At 40.9% G+C, this 19,499-nt stretch overlaps 1 protein-coding gene across 1 annotated transcript in view; it reads right to left on the bottom strand.

Annotated features, from left to right (window-relative positions):
* Window positions 1–390: 390 nt before the first annotated feature.
* Window positions 391–19,499, bottom strand: part of DERA (deoxyribose-phosphate aldolase) — a 47,908-nt gene continuing 28,799 nt past the window's right edge. Inside the window, exons 7-9 of the mRNA XM_066549895.1 lie at window positions 9,287–9,399; window positions 4,673–4,822; window positions 391–2,798 (exon numbers count right to left, since the gene is read on the bottom strand). Of these exons, the coding sequence (XP_066405992.1) occupies window positions 2,742–2,798; window positions 4,673–4,822; window positions 9,287–9,399 (320 nt within the window). The 3' untranslated portion in view covers window positions 391–2,741. The remainder of the gene's footprint in view (window positions 2,799–4,672; window positions 4,823–9,286; window positions 9,400–19,499) is intronic.

Below are 19,499 nucleotides of genomic sequence, written 5' to 3' on the forward strand. Positions count from 1 at the left end.
CAAGCCCAGGAATGCTCCTGGCCCTGCCCAGCAGCCCCACTGAGTTCAGCTCAGCTGTTCTCCAGCCCAGCCTCACCCCAGGATGGATCCCACACCTGCTCAGGTGGCAGCAGCCCCCTGGAGGGGCCCCTTGGATAAACCTGGTCCCTTGCTGCTCCTGGTGGCATCCCTGGCCCAGGTTCAACCCCTGACACCCCCCAGGGCTGCCAGCAGGGTAATTGTTGGCTGGTACCAGCAGCTTCTGCAGGAGGGGTGAGAGACAAGGCTCTGGGTCGTGTTGGTGGCCCACAGATAATGTGAATATAACTTCAATCACCATGGAGTTAAACAAAAACAAGCAATTGCTCTGAAACACTGAGCCTTCTGCTCATTCCTCAAAAAAGAATAACCTCCAAACCAGAATCATCTTTATTTGGATGTGTTTACAGAATCTGTTGCTTTTTTTCTTTTTTGACAAAAAGTTTCAACAGAAAAAATGTACGAACTACATTCCAGTCCAGCTTCTGTGAAAACAGAGAAGTTTGGAGTTGCACAGTATTTCACATAGGTGTGTTTTAATGTTCATGGAGAAGAGAAGTGACTATCCTCAACTCTTCAGGAACCTCTCCCTCTGCAAACAGAGCTGTCACCCCTGGAGTCACCAGCAGCAGCCCACGTGCACACCAAAACTGCTGACAGAATTTCTGCTGGCAACTTCTTTCATCAGCACAGCTCCCATGGAGACAGTGAGGCTGCTCTCAGAGACTCACCTCACACAGTGAGGTGGCAAAGTTGGACCTCCATTCATTTTAAGGTACTACACAGAGTCTTCTACCTGCAAACTAAAGCATCTCCAAAAAATTAGTTTTTATTGTCTCCCTAATTGCCCTAAAGATAAGTGACAACATAAAAAGTGTGGTTTGCAAGTGGCCTTACTTCCCACTATGAAAGTATGGACGTTTATAACATTTAGTAACATTTATAGAGCAGCAAAACAGCAGCAAAATCCAGTGTGTGGTGGCTGGGAGGGCAGAGCAGAGGGTCAGACTGGCAAAAGCCTGGTGGGAGCTGACTTCTTGTAACAGGCTCTGTATTTCTGAAAGCTCACAGCAGAATTTTCCCCTCCGTGTGCAGACAGGCACTTGGATTTTTCCTTGATGAAATTGGCAATGAAATCAGAAGGAAAACTCATGGTAAAAGTGGGCAATTTTCAGGAAAACCAACGTGAAAACAGAGTCACAGCTCAGCCTCACTTTCTGTGTTGAGACCTAAAGCAGAAAAAGACTGAAAGCCTTGGATGCACTATTTCCTGAGAAATTAAGGCCCATTTTTAATCTTGAGCACTTCATATAGGATTTTGCTTTCTGTATATGTTGTTTTTCTTGATTTTTTTCCCCCTAATCAGCTTTCCTATCTGTCCAAGGTTTTTTGTAGCACTCTAGTGATTAAGGTGGTACAGCCAGATAAATAACAGAGTTATTATCTTCATAATAAATCTCTTTGTAATAAATGCACCTTGTAGCTTGATTTACAGCAAAATCCTCCTCCTCCTCCTCTCACTTCCATGATGAGACCTACTTAAGTCAGTGAGACTAGTCATGATGATAAGATAATTAAGTTTTTAGTACAACTCTGGTTAGTGAGCAGAATGCAGTTCTGATAAAATGAATCTACCAGCTCCAGTCTGATATTCAAAAGATGTTGGGGTTTGGGTATTGTTCTTAATGTGCTCTGAAAAAAGCACTTTTCTTTTACATTAAAGCATTAAACGCCATACAGGACACAATTCAGATCATCTTTTAAATTCATGTATTTCTTTTGGAATGGCAAAGTTGAAGTTCAGCCAGCCTAGCAGTGACACCTGCAAACTGACAGTCAACCCCCCTACATTAAAATGGAAAGATTTGCATGAATGTGTTTTAAAATGACAGGAGACAGGAATTGGAGCTTCTAAGCAAGTTAGACTAAAATTTTAAGAGTGAAATGCCTAAAAATAGGCCCCTGAATGCATAGTTAGGCACCTATATAGAGACTGCTTGATTTTCAGTTGTTCTGATCACCCAGAGCTCCCATTAACTTCAGGAGCAACTGTGGATACTCAGCTGTTCTAGAAATCAAGCCACTTTTATTCAAGGGTCTAAATATGGATGTCTGTGCCCAAGTTTGGGGGGGAAAATAGAAAAAATAAAAAAGAGGTCTGGTTGCCTTTTTTTTTTTTTTTTGTACAGAAGACATTTGATAAAAGAGAAATAATAGCCAAGTTTCATTCTTCTTTCCCCTTACAATGCCTGAGACTGAATCAACAGAAGAATTAATAGTGCAACACATCTGTGCCAGAAGATTTTGTCTGAGGTGAATGGAAATCTATTCCAAGATCAGTAGCTCTTAATTAGCAATCTGAAACATTCCATACATATTTCATATTCTGAGAATGCAAAGTGTTACCAGGCCACCTAAATCTTTTTCATAGTATTTCAGTGTTGCCATTAATAAGCTTTTCAGGCTGGTCTGAGGAACTTTGCAAGATTAACTTTGCAAATCTGTATGTATTAACTATTTAACTATTTCAGAAATGCCACTTTTTTCTGCTTTTGGATCAAGTACAACCAGCAGACTTGAGCATATTTTTAAATACCATGAACTATGAAGAAGGGAGAATTAGGCCTTTAATTCTATCATATGCACTTGGTTGTCAGAAGACTTCTGAATGCTGTTTGCTTAAAGTCCTCTTTTGTAAAAGTAATCCTGAGTTGGTTTTTTGTCTAAGCCATTGCCAGTTCATGCTGAAGTGGATAAGAGCCAGTCACATGATAGAAAATCTGCAAGAAAAAAAGAAAATTTATGATGGAATTATATATTACTATAAAGCTGCAAGTGTCAAGGAAGTAACAAATTAAAGGCATGCCAGATGAGGATGATAGATATTTGTTTGTGTGTGTGCATAAAATATGATGTAATACCCCTTAATATATTTTTGTTTGTAGAATATGAACTAAGGGTTCTTGCTGCTGTGTTTAGAAAGAAAAAGCAAAAAGCAAAGACTCTTGCTGCTTTTAACTAAGATTTTAAAAAGAGCCAGGTAGAAGCCAATGCTTTCTTCTGGCACCTGGTTTTGACTCTTTCAGTATGTTTGTTTTATTGAATATAAAGACTGGAACATTTTATCTTCCATGTTTTCAGACAGCATAGAACAGCAAGAGCTTTGGTCATGGCTGGGGCATTTGTGCAATCCCTGGCAGATAAAAGATAAAACCCTTAAGGAATCAGAACAAATGGTGCAACACAATCACTGGCTGTGTTCTAACACCCAGCAGTGATGGCAGTGGCAAAGAGAAAGCTCATGCTGCTCTGTCATAACCAGGGACATAATTTTAGGTCAAGAGTGAGGCAGAGGTAGCAAGACAATATTATTATCATTGCAGGAGTGAGCCAGAGGTTTTCAGCAGTCATGAATATTAATCTGACATCTCTAAGCTGTTCTTAGAACATTTCTTAAAACATGTCAGTATTTCAATTGCTAGGAAATGTGAGGAAAGGGAAAAGACTGGTGGTTTTGTCGTCCCCCAAAGCCCCTATACCTCATGTTTTCCCAGCAGCAGCAACAGGATAATGACTCTCAGGTATTTTTCTTGGTAAAAGGTAATATCACCTCCTCTCCTGGGCTTAATGGACATGAAAGTCAGGACCAAAAGCCTTCATGTTTTGGTAGTTCCAATGACACTACACTGTTCCCTGGGGCATCCTTTGGGGCTGCTACCCTGTGCCACTGATGTAGGTCATGGATACATAGGTTAGAATCTTTCTTCCCACTGGGAACTTCTTCCCCAGGAAACAGCCAACATGTATAAAATTCTCTGTCAGCAGCACCCATGCATTGGATGAGATGTGACTTTCTCCACAGGATGGAAACACACCGTGAGGAGTTGTGGCACAGTGACACAAGGGGTCTGTGAGGCTCAGTCACAGCTGGGAGTGAAGAGCAGAACACTGCCATGTGTGGCATTCACACTCTCTGAACTGAGAGAGACACAATTCTCTCTCTCCCAGGATTTTTCCTGGGAAGGCAGTGAGAAGCACAGAGAGAAGAAGAGAAAACAATTCTCATCTCTATTCAGTGCTCCTGTTGTTTTGCACATGTAGAATGTGCAGAGATCATTTACCCAAAGTGATTTGGTTAATTGGACACAGATGAAAGTTGTTTTGAGTGAGTAGCCAATCACTCAAAGCTGTATCCTGACTGTCTCAGTCACAGGTTTTTCTTTAGTATAGTATAGTTTCTCTTTAGTATGTAATTTAGTATAGTATTAGTGTAATATAGTATAGTTTTAATAAAGCAATTGTTCAGCCTTCTGAATTATGGAGTCAGAGCACATTATTCCCAGTATAGGGGGCTCCCAGCATCAATAGCCATGCATTTGAAAAGACTCTGTACATGCCCAAACCGAGCCCTTTTTGCCCAGATTTTGTAAAATTTTACACTGCCAACATGGCCTAGACCATGGTCAGCTGCCCCAACACCAGAGCCCAAGATGCCTGTAAGGACAGCTCCAACTTGAATAAACACTGAGCTGGAAGTGAATCTGTCATTAATAATGAATTAGAGGGATGTTCCATTTCTGCAGAAGCAGTAAGCCAACACTTTTAGAAAGAATACTTTTGTTCTTCAGGAGTTGTGAAGCTGCCAACAACCAACCTGCTGCTCAATGTCTCCCAGTAAACTACTGGCACCCAGGCGGAAGAGCTCTGGAGTCAGCCACTCCACTCCCAGCTCCTCCTTCACCAGCATGAGCCAGGTAATAGCTTCCTTGGCTGTCCTAATGCCCCCTGCAGGTTTAAATCCAACCTTTAGAGAGAGAGAGAGAAGAGAAAAAAAAGAAAAAAGTTCAATACACATTTTCATCCATCAGCAACCCTAGAAGAGCAATCAATGTTTGTAGAGTTCCAGTTGTCAAAGTGCCTGTGATGTAACAGCTCTACGTGGGAAGCACCTGAGTAAGAGCCTGGAGGGAGATGAAGGACTTCAGGTGGCTCTTCAAAACGCAGTTTATTGTATCCAAGATGTTACAGCAGTCCAGGGTCATGGGTGACAGAGCCTGTGCCTGCAGCTGTCAGCTCCAGCTGCAGGCAGGCCTGAAGACCCTCTAATTCTGGTTACAATGTATTATATACTTTTCTTTGCTGAGCATCAAGAACCAATCTATACCTTTACTTTTACCTATAGCTATGATAACTACAATCATTACCATCTTATTGCTAATACTATCCAATCACATGAGTTTGTATGTTACAGTTTAAGCTTAAAGTTGTTTTTCAGTTTTCTTGCAGTGGAAAATTCTTAGACCTTTTTTCTACTCGCCACATTGGCATGTCTTATTTGCCTGTGGAATCTTTCTGCTTGGTAAAGACATCTTTTGTTTGTGGTCAGCTTATCCTTTGCTCTAAGTCATCAAATCTCTTTCCAACTTGACTTAACATTTGCTTTCTTAGTTGTCCAGCAAGACTGAGGGAGCAATACTTTTGACCCCTGTGCACTTCCTCAGGAGCTGGGCTTGAGGTCTAATGGGAGTAGTTTGCCTATAGTACAAGGGATTTAGGCAGGACTGGGATATCTGCATAATCACATAGTGCACATCTCACCATCACCTACTGCCAATCTAATTCCAAACACAGAACAATAAATATACAACAATAACACAACTCTAAAGATGCTGCATGTGACGTGGCTGACTTGTGGGCAGCAGTGAGAACTGGCTGTGTGTTATAAAAAGCCTGTGCAGCGCAGTTACACATGATTTGGCTGTGCATTCAAACCTATCAGAGGTTTGATTTTCACTAAAATTTTCCAAATGGGAGTTAAATTATGTCTATCTTTATCAAAAATTTAAAGGTCTGTCCCCCACCACAGGCTGGATGTGCTTTCAGTCCCTCTGTGTGGGATGTGGGTCATACCTGAAGGTGAACTGCCACACCTGCAAAGGCACAAACCCCAAGTAAACCTTATCTTTGAGGTAAAGCATGTCTGGAATCCCATGATGGACCTGCTGTGCACTTGGCATACACCCCTAATGCCAGTCCTTTGGTTATGTGCCATTTAAACACAAGACAGAGCTTGTGACACTCAGATATCAAATCCCTCATCAAAAATGCCAAAATGTTGGCCTGTAGCAGCTACCTAAACTCTTGAAAAGCAAGGGGAATCATGAAAAATTCTTCCTGTATAAAAAAAGAGGTAAATCTGAACAACACAGTGATTCTTCCTCTGTTTCCTTCTGCCTTTATGTTCTGCAATAATTATAATTTTGTTTTTGTATTCAAGCTCCCAAAACCTCACTGCACTGAGGATTTCTTTGTGCCTTATGGACATAATACTGGAATCAGAAAGTATCTTTTTTATATAGTGATTTCAGGACCAACAAATACAGAATAAATCCTTCTCTCATGCCGGAGCATTGTGATAATGACATATTTCCAATAAGATTAAAAGGAACAAAAGCAGGAAAAGCTTGATAAATCCAAGCCATGAAAACTGTGGTTTTGTGGACGGACAAATAGATGTGTGAGTGTATGCATACATCTGTTAATGTTAGACTTCCAAAAAGAATTTAAAGCCCAGCAACTGGAAGAAAAGCATCTTCTAGATAATAAACAAAACCAGCTGGAATGTGCTTTCCCTCAGGAAGAGAAATTCTAATGAAATTTGAATTTAGACTTCTTCCTAGAAATACGACGACTCTTTGAGATAATCTGTGGCAAAAACAAGTGAAACAGAGTTAATAAGAGAATTAAAACCATCATTCAGAACTCCTTCCCCTTTCAGCAGATTCTGAAAGCTCTTTTCTTTGCAAAAAAGCTGACAAAGACAAGCCTGTCCTCTCCTCCATTTACCAGCTTTCCAAACAGCACATCTGACTGCCATAAAAACGTAAAAAGGAAGGGGGGGTTGGAATTTAATTCAAGAGCAGTACAAAGTCCAGCTACCACTTTCCTGCTGTTTCACAGTATTTCATTATTTTGCTTAATAAGTTCATCTCCTCAAGAATTTTCTCTTCACCTTACATTATTAAAAGTAATAAGTTTTTCTGGATTGGGGGTTTTCCCAACAGAAAAACCAATTTATGTATGTCCTTCAATAATGACAGGAAAAGATTATTTCCCATTATATTGCACACTTTTCATATCACCACCACAGCTTATCAGTCAATAAATGTTACTCTGCAACTTGTTCCTTTCCTTGAAGAAGTTTAATTTCTGTATTAACCTGCTTTTCCCAGGCAACGCCTTGCTAGAAAGCATCCCTACAGCAGCAAAATTAGTTTGCTAAAGAAACCATTTAGAAATTTCTTGTCACTGATAATATTGTCTTCAGTTAATAAAAGTACATGAAGTCAGTTTACATCTAATTCACTGGCACACACATGCACATGGACAGAAGCACTTACTCTTAATAACACATTTCATACCTTGAATGCTTCCTTTGAAAGCAAAAGGTGAATTCAACATTTATATCCAATTATGGGAACAAAGCTGGGCTAATGCAGCTTGTGGCACCCAGCACTGGTGCCCAGGGGGGTCTGCCCCAGGGATCTGCCTCACATTGGGGCAGTGATGGTGCTTCCACAAAAACAAGACTATTGGAGCTCTCAAATTACTGTGTGGCAGAGAGAGAGGCAGGAGGGGAAAGGAGGAGTGGGGACTGTTGGGAAGGATGAAAGTTTAATAAGAAAATCTCACAGATATATATGTTTGGCAGAAAGATTTCTGAATGAAGAGTCTGATGAAGGAATAGAGATGGAAGCAAGTTTTGATACAGAAGAAAAGAATTGCTGAGACAGTTTTACTGGATAACCAAGGAGGCAAAGAGTGTGTTAGTTAGAAGGGGTTTTTATGACTTAGAGCAAAGGATAAACCCACCTCAAACAAGATGATGTTTTTACCAAGCAGGAAGATAGCACAGGCAAACAAGTCAGCAAAGTTGCAAGTAGAAAAAAGGTCTCAGAGTTTTCCACTGCAAGAAAACTGAAAAACAATTTTAAGCTTAAACTGTAATGTCCTAACTTTTAGTGACTGGAGAATAGTAACAAGAATATGGTAATTATAGTAGTTATGATGGGCTATAGATTAAAGTTAAGGTATAGGTTGGTCCTACTGTGTTAAGATGCTCAGCAAAGTATATAATCCATTGTAACCTAAACTAAGGGTCTCCAGGCCTGCCTGCAGCTGGAGCTGACAGCTGTAGGCACAGGCTCTGTCACCCACAACCCTGGACTGCTGTAACACCTTGGATACAATAAACTGCATTTTGGATACAATAAACTGATTTTGGAGAGCCCCTGGAGCCCCACATCCCTCATTTCAGCTCTTACAGAGACAGCCCAGGGATCCATGCTGGCCTCATCTAGATGGCTGCAGAGAGTGGATGGACACACCTCCAACCTGGTGTCACACATTCCTCAGGCCCTGACAGCCCCTGAAGCCTTCTCAGCCCCCCTCCCACTGCTCATCCCACGTGCTGACACTGACACCACCTGCAGAAGGGACAGAAGGAGAAGCTGAAGAGGAGGGAAGGGTGGCCAGAAATGGGGGGAGGCTCTTAGCTGGAGATATGGTTTCTACCTTGGTGCTGAAGGTGAGGACAAAGCCCACTGCCGAACACCAGCACCAGATCCAGCTGGCAGCCCCCACCTGCCCATGGGAAAAGGAAGGGAGAGGTGGCTTAAACCCTCCTGGGAATCTCCTCCTTTCTCAGTGTTGCAGCAAAAGGATGAATGCACAGACAGTTCATCACTGGCTTTGCTGTACATTCCCCTTTTCTCCACTGACCTCACCTGACAGTGACCTGATCAATAAATATAATGTTCTTTCAACCCCTGTTTCCCCTCTCCTTCCTACCATCCCAGGCAATGGGATACAGCTGGATCTGCCTCCCTGTCCCCTTGGAAAGCCTCTCTGGCAAGGGAGGAAAGAGCAGAATGTATCCTTTGGGTTGCCAGGACAAAGTCAGAAAACACAGTTCTGTACATTGGACAGACTCGATGGCTCTACATTTGTATAGCCTGCTGATGTTTTTGGGAGCATGTCAGGAACTATCAGCCCTGTTAGTAATGGACATGACTACTTAAATGGTGAAAAAAAATTCAAATCCAGATGCAGCAGGGACAACTTTGATTGCATGAGATTTTATGGAATGAAGTCACAGCTCTTCAAGGGAGGAAACACAAAAGTAAAAAAGAAAATACAAATATTAGCAAATCAATCCTATTACACTCTTATTTCTTTGGTTAATTTTTACAGAAGAAATGAGAACTACCTTGTAGCCAGTTTGCCAGTAGTACTCCTTAATGGCTCGCATCATGACTATGCCAACGGGAAAGGTGGCGTTTTCCACCTCCTTTCCTGTAGATGTCTTTATAAAATCAGAACCTGAAAGGAAATAAAATGTTTTATAACAGTTTTAGAACAAGTTTTGAACATACAGGTTCACAGCCTCAAAGATGCCCTCCTGCTTCACAGCAATTCTGAAGCATTCCTTTACTCGTATGTCCCTGTGGTGTATATAAATCAACACTTCAGTATTTCCACAAGGATCTTTGAGAATAGAAATTATTTGCACCAGGTTTTTTTCATTTAACTTTGCATCTACCTGGTCTCAGGTCTGACAGTCTGCTATTGTATCTCCTGCAGCTGTTTTTAAGAGAAGGGAAAGATATCTCATATGTGTTTACTAAACCAGCTGTGTAACACTGTAAACCAAGGGAAAACTCCCCTTTTATGCATTTAGCAATTGTAACATTGCAAGTTACTATACTTAAATCCACAGTCTTATTTAATGCAGCAACAAGGTCAAAACATTTATGTTCTTTAAAGAACAAGAGTTAGCCTTGGCTTATTTTTTTTCCTGTTTTCTCACTAGTGAATAATATTCTCCACTGCCTGTCTTAATACTTGTGTAACATTCTTGTGTATTCTTGCTGTTTTGCCTTGGCTTGAAAGAAATCCTGAAGCACAGTGTAACAAAAAGCTAAGAAATTAACAAGAAATAATGTGCCTTGCAGGGCATAATCTAGCATTGACAGAACACAATGACAAAACTTCTTTAATTTCATTAGGACGCACTTCACCCTTAGGAACCTACTTCTTAGAAAAGGTGTACTGTGGGATCATTAATTATCAAAAGTAATTGGGAGAAGAAGAGGGATAATTCAAACATCATGTAGTAGTGCATCATCCACTTAAGTCAATTGGAACTGCATCTGCTTCCACTTCAAATTTGGCTTGGGGTCCATTTTGTCTCTTATGTGAATGATGATGCCTCTACAACATCCCCTGGAGGAGGGAAGGGAAGTTTCAGCACTGGCTCCAAGCAAGGAGTTGCCTTGACTACGTTGTGTGAGCTGCAGCACACTGCAGAGAGAGCCTCCCCGATGGCACAGCTGATGGGCACACAGCTGGGGCTCAGCCTGAGGGCAAGGCAGCACAAAGCCAGGCGTGTTCCTCTGGCTTTAAACACAACCAATTGGCACCACCAACTCTGGGGTTTCTGAGACCACACAGTTTTCTCTGTAGGCTTCCTGACCAGGCACCACGTCAGCCCGGCGGTGGTTCAATTGCACCCTCCTGTGACAGCTCCCATTCTGGAGAGAAACAGCAATTTGCAAGAAAGGTCCTAACTCCACAGAACGTGCAATGTGCAAAAGAGGCAATTAATAGTTGATAGGGCTTTGCAGAGAATGGAGCACACAGGAGAGACAATTGACTTGCACATTTCAGAGCTGCTCCCTTCCAGAGAGACACCACGGACATCCGATAGTCACATTAAAACAAGGAACAGTGCAAGTGTAACTTCAACATCACCAAATTATATTTTTAATTTCCCTTTCGAAATGTAGCACTTAAAGTCCTTCAGTGCAATACTTCTCATTTTTTCTGCTATAAGGTAAGTCAAAGCTTTTATAAGTCTTATAATTACAAGTCTCTATGGTACAGTTTCATTAAAAACTTTCATTAAACAACAGCTGCCCTTGTATATGGTCCTCTAATCAATTTGGTCAAACAGAATGACTTCTAATCAGCTGTTGATAAAAATAGAAGATGAAATTTTAATTCTAATAGATTAACCACAAACTCAAGATAGTCTTCAAAATCCATCTAGTTCTATTCTCCAGTGGATTTAACGACTATTCAGCAACTCATTACTAAATAGAACAAGATGAACATTTTCCAGTTCATTAAAGAAATGTACTATGTATTTTTGCATTGTCCTCATGATTCGTTACAGGGAGTCTTAATTACAAGATAATGGATAATGGTTATTAAATGCAGACTCCAGTAATGAAGCTCTATTCATTTGCGAGCCTCAGAGACTGCAAAGAGGGGAAAATAAAATTACTAGCTTCAAAAGATTAACGGATCAAATTATTATTCAATTTTGAAAATCTCATTCAGACTTCATAGAAACAAGAAGAGATTAAAAACTAGTATTAGTACAAAAGTTGTACATTTATATATTTATTTTTAAATAATATCTTAAGGCTATTATGAGAATAATCAGCTTTAGATGTGATTATTAGACAAACATACAGCCAATTAAGTAGCATCCTCTAACAATGAAAACAATACATTTTTATTTGCTGAACAAATTCTTTTCATGGCACAAGAGCTTGCTAGCAGGACTGCAGGCAGCCTCTTGCAGCTGACAGAGGACACACACTAGCACAGAGAGCCACAATGGAAGGTGCTGTTAATGTTTGGATTTCAGCAATGAAAAGGGGCATTTAAAAATCAAGTGCTGACATAAAAGGCACCTCATTAAGCAAACTTTGTGATAATAAGAGAGTTTCACCCAGTCTATTTCTTATTCAAGTTTCCAAAATCAAGTTTAAGGAATTAAGTTTAGAAAGAGTTTCACCAGGAAATTTAGGTGATGATTTAGAAGCCTGAGTTTTATCACCCATCTTCTCATCTTCCTGTGAATGGATACACTCAAAAAAATCAAGGCTAAAGCTAAAATACACACTGCATGCTTTCCCCTTCCTTAGAGTAGATTACATGATTCAATGAAGCATTAAATCCAAGATTTCACAAAATCAGTAATTCCGGGTGGATTTCTAGGCCTGGTGAGCCTGGAAAAGACCACACTTTCTACTTTTATTTTCCAGTGTGAAGCCACAAGAGTACATTTCCTTTCAAGGCTCCAAGTCAGGTGAGACTCACTGAATCAGGGAGATGGGATGAGCTCAGCTCAGAACATGGTGCAGCAACACCAAGGTTGTGGGTTCAACACAAGCAGTCCATTCACTTCAGAGAAAATCCATTATATTTTTTCTGTTCTAGATACATAGCCCCGTTTATGAATGCTCTGGTCTCCCAAAAGGTCAGCAGAGCTTCCAGAACTGGCTTGCCCTGTGGCTATCCTGTACATCAACAAAGATTTCCAGCCCACTGGAGCAGAGCATGAGAAGTGGAGAATCTTATTCAGATGACAGCATCCAGGAAACACACTCTGATTCCATAATTAAGCAATAAGGAATAATAAGCAGTATAGCAATTCTGGAGTAATCACAACCTTTTGGTTGTGAAGTGTTTCAAATGCCCTTGGGGAATGATTATCTCCTGATACCTACAGACTCTGTGTTGCTGCCTTAGTCTTAATAAAGAACAAAGATGTGGCTGGCAGTTTGAAACAATAGTTTAGAGAGAGATGCTTGCAGAGGGACAATTATGCTGTGCTACTCTGTAAGTATTTGCAATGAGCACAAATACATCTTCATTGCTGCAACTGAGTTATAACAATATGCAGTGGCACAGGGAGAACACAAATCCTTCCAGGACTTCCAGGACTGGTGGCAAAAAGTGGCATTCTGCTCAGAGAACTTGCAAACCCACCTGCTGTTTTTGCTGACAAGGCAGCAGTGACAAAATAGTACCCTATCAAATGAGCATGAAGTCCCATTAGCAAGTCATCTTTCTATTTTATGAGCACCCAAACTAAGGGTCTCCAGATTCACACACAAATTAGCCTTACTAGGGGTGACCAGGTTAACAACCCTCTGAAAATAAGAGGCAGGGCAAGATATAAAAGGCTAATGTAGCAGCTTATTCTTGTCAGTTGAGTCATCCTTAATTGTCCCACTTACATGTCTTCATCCTGCTCCAGCAGAGAGATAAAATACATTCCCCCTTAGCTTAACTTTGCCATGCAGGAGAAGAGAATACAAAGCTGTGACAACTCACTCTAGCAGCAGCTCAGCAGGTAGCTTTAGCTCCATGACACGAGGCTACACTGCCAGACCACCTGGTTGGGTGCCAATGCATCTTTTCACATGGCTGTGCCTCAGCTGCCATTGAAAAATGCTGGTTTATAACTTGGTCTGTTGAGAACTGCCCGTTTTTTGCAACTCTTTTTGAAAAAGTGCCTGCACAGAGGGGAAAAAAACTAAAAGTCCCATCATAGGGGTCCACGTTTAGTGTCTGTTTACAAGGAGGACAGCCTTCTGAAAGCCCATCCTATCATCCCAGCTTGGTTTCTAAGACTCAGAATGGATGCTCCCTTTCTTGAACAGCACCTCCAGTAACAGGGGCTCTGCAGGCCAAACGATGCCCTCAGGAACACTTACACATGCACACAAAGGGACAAATTATCAAGTCCATACTTGTGCAAAATTCCCTGCAGATGATGTCTGAAAGAATTCAGCCTTGCTGAATTATGCATGGCTTGCTAATGCACTGTTGCAGCCTCTACCACAGGTCTCCACAGAATACTATTATTAATTAGTATTAGTTTCTTGTGTGTTCATTTAAAATGTTTCTTTAGAAGGTTCAGCAGGAAGAGCCATGGCACCTTCTGTTGCTCAGCTGCACAGCATAGGCACTTGCTATTTTTAGAGCATTCTTTCCAACCCAATCCAATCCAATCCAATCCAATCCAATCCAATCCAATCCAATCCAATCCAATCCCTGTGTGGCATGGAGCAAGAGGAGATAAATAATTGACATGTGCTACAGGTACAGAGGACAGCTGGAATCCCTGTCACTGGTGGCTCCTGGCTTGGAGCCACACTGAATCCCAGAAGGGAACATGCTCCCAGTCACCTCCCTGCATTGCCATGCAGCAGCAGGGCTGGGATATGCCAGGGTGCAGGAGTTCAGGCAATTGTGTGCTGCTGGAACAGCCATTCCTCTTCCTCTCCAAAGAGGAAGCAGCAGGAGTGACTTGTCATGGGACAACAAGGAAGTTTAAGGAATTCCTGTATTGTTATCTGCTTGTTAAATCTCATGTTTCTTTACCAGGATTCCATGTTTCTTCTTTAAAAGGGTGTGCTACATACTGCACTCAGTATATGACCTACATTGACCTTATTTCTTTTTGCAGATGGCACTACTGGAACTGCTGAAGCAGTTTGCCTAATGACACATGACAAGCCAAAGGCAGAAAGAAGAACTAAATCAAGGAATCACAACAACTAATCCTAACCTTACTATCACTGGGAAAAACCAGATCTTTCTCTGAGCTTAACGACTTGCAGTGCTGATTTCCCCTACAAGCCATTCTGTGGGCTATTTTTTGCCACTCAAAATACAAGAGACATCAGTAGAAAACTCCCTCTCTAGCACAGTGCACCCAGGGCAGGAGGCAGTGCTGGTGGCACAGCTCTGGCCCCAAATTCCCAAATTCATCCACTCCTCCAGCAGTTACTGAAGAAGAAACATAAAGCTTGGCCTCTCCTTTCAGACTGAGTGCCAGCACTCTCAGCACTGAGCCACATGCTCTGGCTAGGATGGGTGAAAAACCAAAATGCTGTGGAAGAAACTTGATTTAAAAATCTCCTCCTTTAGGCTTCCTTTACCAACACTGAAATTCATTGCATCACTTCCTTGTTCACACTTAAATTAACCTAAACAATGATAAACTAGCTGAAACCATGATATAATTAAAACAGCACTGGTCTAGGTCAGGCTTTTTCCCGCTTGGCATTCTTGGTTTTGGATCAATACATCTCAGCCTCTCAAAATGTTGTCCTGCACATGACATATTACAGACTGAGGCTAAACCCCTGATATATCTACCAGTAAGCACTGCAATTTGGAAGAAAATAATAAATATGCATGATGGCTTAGAATCACAGCACTACGTGGCATATTGCATTCCATGCTTTAGCAACCACATTTAGCTTTGTGCTTTTTAACATTGATAACAACTTTGAAACAAATATGTTAACACTAAAGCTCAGGTACATTTACGTATGGTCTATTAGCTTGTAACAAAATTACTCAAATTGAAGAAATAGCTGTTTAAAATCAATTTGGAAATACTCCACACTGAATACAGCAAGTAGAAAATCAGTCTACTTTATCAAGAAGGTGCTATGAATGTTAAAGATTTAAAAAAATCCACCATCCATAATGCAGCCAAAATCATGACACTTCAATGTCATTTTGAGTGTTTTTCAACACTTGATGTTAAAAGTAGTTTAAGATTCTGTTCCTACGCTAACCCAGAGAAAGGCAGGATTGATTTTTGAGATTTAAAAGTCCATGTCTTAATGCTGCAGTCAGAATCCATCCAGCATGCAGCCTCTTTGTCATGCAGAGGACAAACAGCAGCACCAGCCCCTCTTCCCCGTGTCCCCTACAACCAAAGGCAGCTGGCACAGATGAAAGCTCCAGCACCAGAGGGATTTCCAGGATCAAAGGTCTTTTCCTTGAGCAATTGGAAGGGTCAATGTTTTGGCTTCTGGCTTTGCCTGAAAACCAAAAAAATATAAGGAGCCAGATCTCACCAGACTCATCTGCGACCTGTTTGTTTCCACCTGCCTTTTACAAATCAGGCAGAACAGATTTCTTGAGGGCTTGCACAGAGGGATAAATATTCCACTTTGGTGATCACTTGATTACCAGGAAAATGTGAGGCACTTTTAGCTTATTTTTTATGACACTTGAACACCTTCAACACCAACAAGTTTTAAACACGTAGATTTTATAATGGACTTCCTGGATTCTCCTAGTGCAACAAATATCCAAAGGACCTTAAATCACCCTGGATGGCCTTACCTATACATGTAAGGCTTCACAATGCTTGTTTTTAAAGGGCATCAATCTTACTTAAAGCTGCCACTTTCCAAAAAATTTTGCTCCTCAGAGTGTTTCCTTTTTCCTTCTCCACCTTGATAATTTGGCATGCAACAAAACTGCAAAAGCCCACATGTGCAGGCTGCAGTGTAGATGAGAACTTCCAGATGCTTTCACTACTGTCAGTAGGGTTGTTCTGCAATGCTTCCATCTCTTCAGGCTGCCTGAATACCAAAAACCTGCCAGCTCCCTTCAATGAAAAGAACAACCAGAACCCCTGACTGTGCAGCCACACTCCAAGCAGGAGGCACCTCTCTGCTGGTGTCCAGAGAAACACACTCCTGGTTTTTTAAGAAATCCTTTTTCCCTCCCATTGCATTATTAACAATGCTTACATGGCAAAACTAACAATTTTCTTTCAAAGGGATGCTTTATGAAGGTGTGTTGCTGATAAATTCAGTCAGACTTTTCTGGCATAAGCTCATACTGAGCACTACTTGAATGAAGGAAATAAAAAAGACCAGTAAGCACCATCACAAAAAAAGGGAGCAACTCTTAAAAAGGTATTTAATGTGCCTGGGGATGGTTTTTTCACCTCCCTTTATCAACAGCCTGTGTGCTGATCTTACCACGGACTGCAATTATGGTGAGTATCTCAAACCAAAAGCATCAACAACCTGATTAAACAACTGCATGGGTGTTGGTTATTTAAAAAAAAAATACTGAAACCGATAGAGAAATGCTGATTTCACCTGTCCACTGGGCAAACAAAGATGATATTCCAGTCTTCAAGTCTACATTTTACATATAGGTTTTACATTTTTAAAAACTTACACTAAATATATATGATCATTTTGAACTTTGGCATTCCACTCTTTTTACTGAAATACTGTGAATCAAAGAAATTGAATATCAAACTCTCTTTGTGCTAGATGTATATATATCCTCATAGGTATTTAGTGGCAAATTATTAAGTGTCACTATTCATTGAGACAGCACATTTTAGATCTTTCTTACAGGGAAAAAAATTAAAATAAAGCAAACCTATCTATGTAAAACTTGCAGCAATATTTCAGAGCCTCACTCTGGTATCAATGTGTCCTGGATTGTAAGATAAGTGTGTATTCTATTTGCCATCTGTTAGAGGTAGGGCAGTTATCTTCTATTCACTGGGCAGTTTTTTCTTTATCTCTTCCATAACCAATCCTCCCTCCAGGAGATCTCTTCCATTCATGGGCCATTAATTATTAATTATCTTCTGTCCATGGCCAGTGAGTGTCCCTGCATGGCTGATCCAATTCCATCATCCCATAGGGAGATGCTGTGCCCAGGGGAGGAGCCAAGCATTCCTACCTGGATACAATCTGAGGTTTGGGACACCACAGCAGCCTTTGCCCATTGCATTCCCAGAGGAGCAGCTTTCTGCTGCCCTGCATTCCCAGAGGGGCCCAGGCCCATCTCCAGCAGCCCTGGAGCTGCAGAGGAAAACTCCCCCCTTGTGCAGGATCCCTGCTCCAGCAGAACCACAGCTGGCACTGCAGGAGGGCTGAGCCCCCATGGGATGGGGCTGTGCCACCACCCTCACCCACAAGGGGTGAGCTCCTATTCTGACTCTGGCAGTAGTTTTTTTTTTTGTTTGTACTATTGCATTGGTATTTTTAGTTTACCTAGTAAAGAACTCCTATTCCCATATTTTGCCTGAGAACCTTTTAATTTCAAAATTATAATAATTCAGAGGAAGGGGGATTCTCATTTTCCATTTCAGGGGAGATTCCTGCCTTCAAACACCTGTCTTTTCAGACCAAGACACAATGACTTCTTCACTCAGATGTTCAGAAACAGAGGTGGTCAAGCAGAACATCGCCTGTGCTGTGCTGAGTTGTCACGTGCCAAACTGCAGAGACAGGGACGGCATCAGCATTGCGACCACCCCGCCTGCACCTTTCCTTCTGGCATAAACAGCAAGAAAAGCCAGGAGGAATTCTGTGTTCAGCATTTCCCAACATCAAATCACACACAAAGGTGTCTGATAAGTATTTACATTGGAAGATGCTGTTCTGGGGTGAAGTACAGTGGTGTTACATATCCCTTATCTATGAACTAAGCACTGTATTCACTTCCATGAGGGCTTTAAGGCCCCCAGACATTAGCCCAAAGCAAAACCACATTGTCTCCATTTAATTACCTATCTTTTCATACTTACTGTGATCCAAATGACTGAGTTAAACAAAATGGTTGCTAGTAACAGGAGACCATTGATAACCAGCAAGCTGAGGTGGGTGTACGTGCACAGAGTTCAAAAGAAAATGATGCTGCTGCTTGCTGTTTACTTCTCCAGCATGAATTTATAAAGTGAATTAGCAAGAATTAAAAGGATTAAAGTCCCAGGAACCGATGAAGTCAAAGAGAAATAGAAAATGGATTCACTACTAAAAAGATAAAATTATTTAACAACTTATTAAAACAGTTCATCACTGTAATTAAAATCCAAGTGCTTAGAAAAAAGTGCCAAAAGAAAGGTAATTATTTATGAGGAGACTTTAAAAAGCCATTCACAGTGAATTTGGGAGAGAATCAGCCTGAAAGAGTTGGTAGTAAAAGGAAATTGTTTGTTTATTCATAAAACTTATTTTGGTCTAGCCTACCACTAAGAATCCCTAACATCTGCTCAATGGCAGCTGTAAGTAACATTAGGAACACTCAGCCAATTTATATCTTTCCTTTTTATTAAAAAGTAAACAGGTCTTTTTAAATTATTCACTAGTAAATTAACATAAAAATCAGTGCTCTATCTAACCACATTTTGTGGAAAGGTATCTAGAAGCTTTGCCTGATCGCGATGATCTCAATCTTTCTACATTTCACTGACTACTTTACTCTTTATGTGGTGTCCCACCTAATTTAGCAAATGAAAACCTAGAAAACTTACAAGCCATACAGGAGTCACTGCCATGAGTAGTACAAAATGCATCACTGATACCTCAAAAGCCATATTAGTTGCCTCCTTCTGACTTTAACTGATTGTGTTCTTATCTTTCCTTTGAACAAAAGTCCCCCTCAAATAATCTCAGATCTCTCCTGCTTCTTTCATGAACAAGGCATTCATTAAACAGCAACAAAATACAGTGGTGTTACTGATTAATAATTATTTGTTCTTATCTGCAGCACTTTTATACTTAGATGACAAAGTGCTCTGCATGTTCCCGTGTTTCACTCCAAAACTGAGTTCTTAAGACAGTAAAAAAGGCACAGGAACACTCTAAACCTAAAAGCTTCTCTTTGCCTCTCACTAACTTTTTTTACTCAATCTCGTCAACATTTTAGAAGAAAAATATACTAATTTCTTCTTGAGTTTCTCTCCCAGCTTCAGTTCTTTATAATAGAAGCAAGTGCCTGCAAATTAACTCACCAAGACATTGTTGAAGGGCATGGAAGCAGCTCTGCTTATTTTACTA

This window comes from Molothrus aeneus, chromosome 5, assembly GCF_037042795.1.
Source record: "Molothrus aeneus isolate 106 chromosome 5, BPBGC_Maene_1.0, whole genome shotgun sequence".
NCBI classification, from domain to species: Eukaryota; Metazoa; Chordata; class Aves; order Passeriformes; family Icteridae; genus Molothrus; species Molothrus aeneus.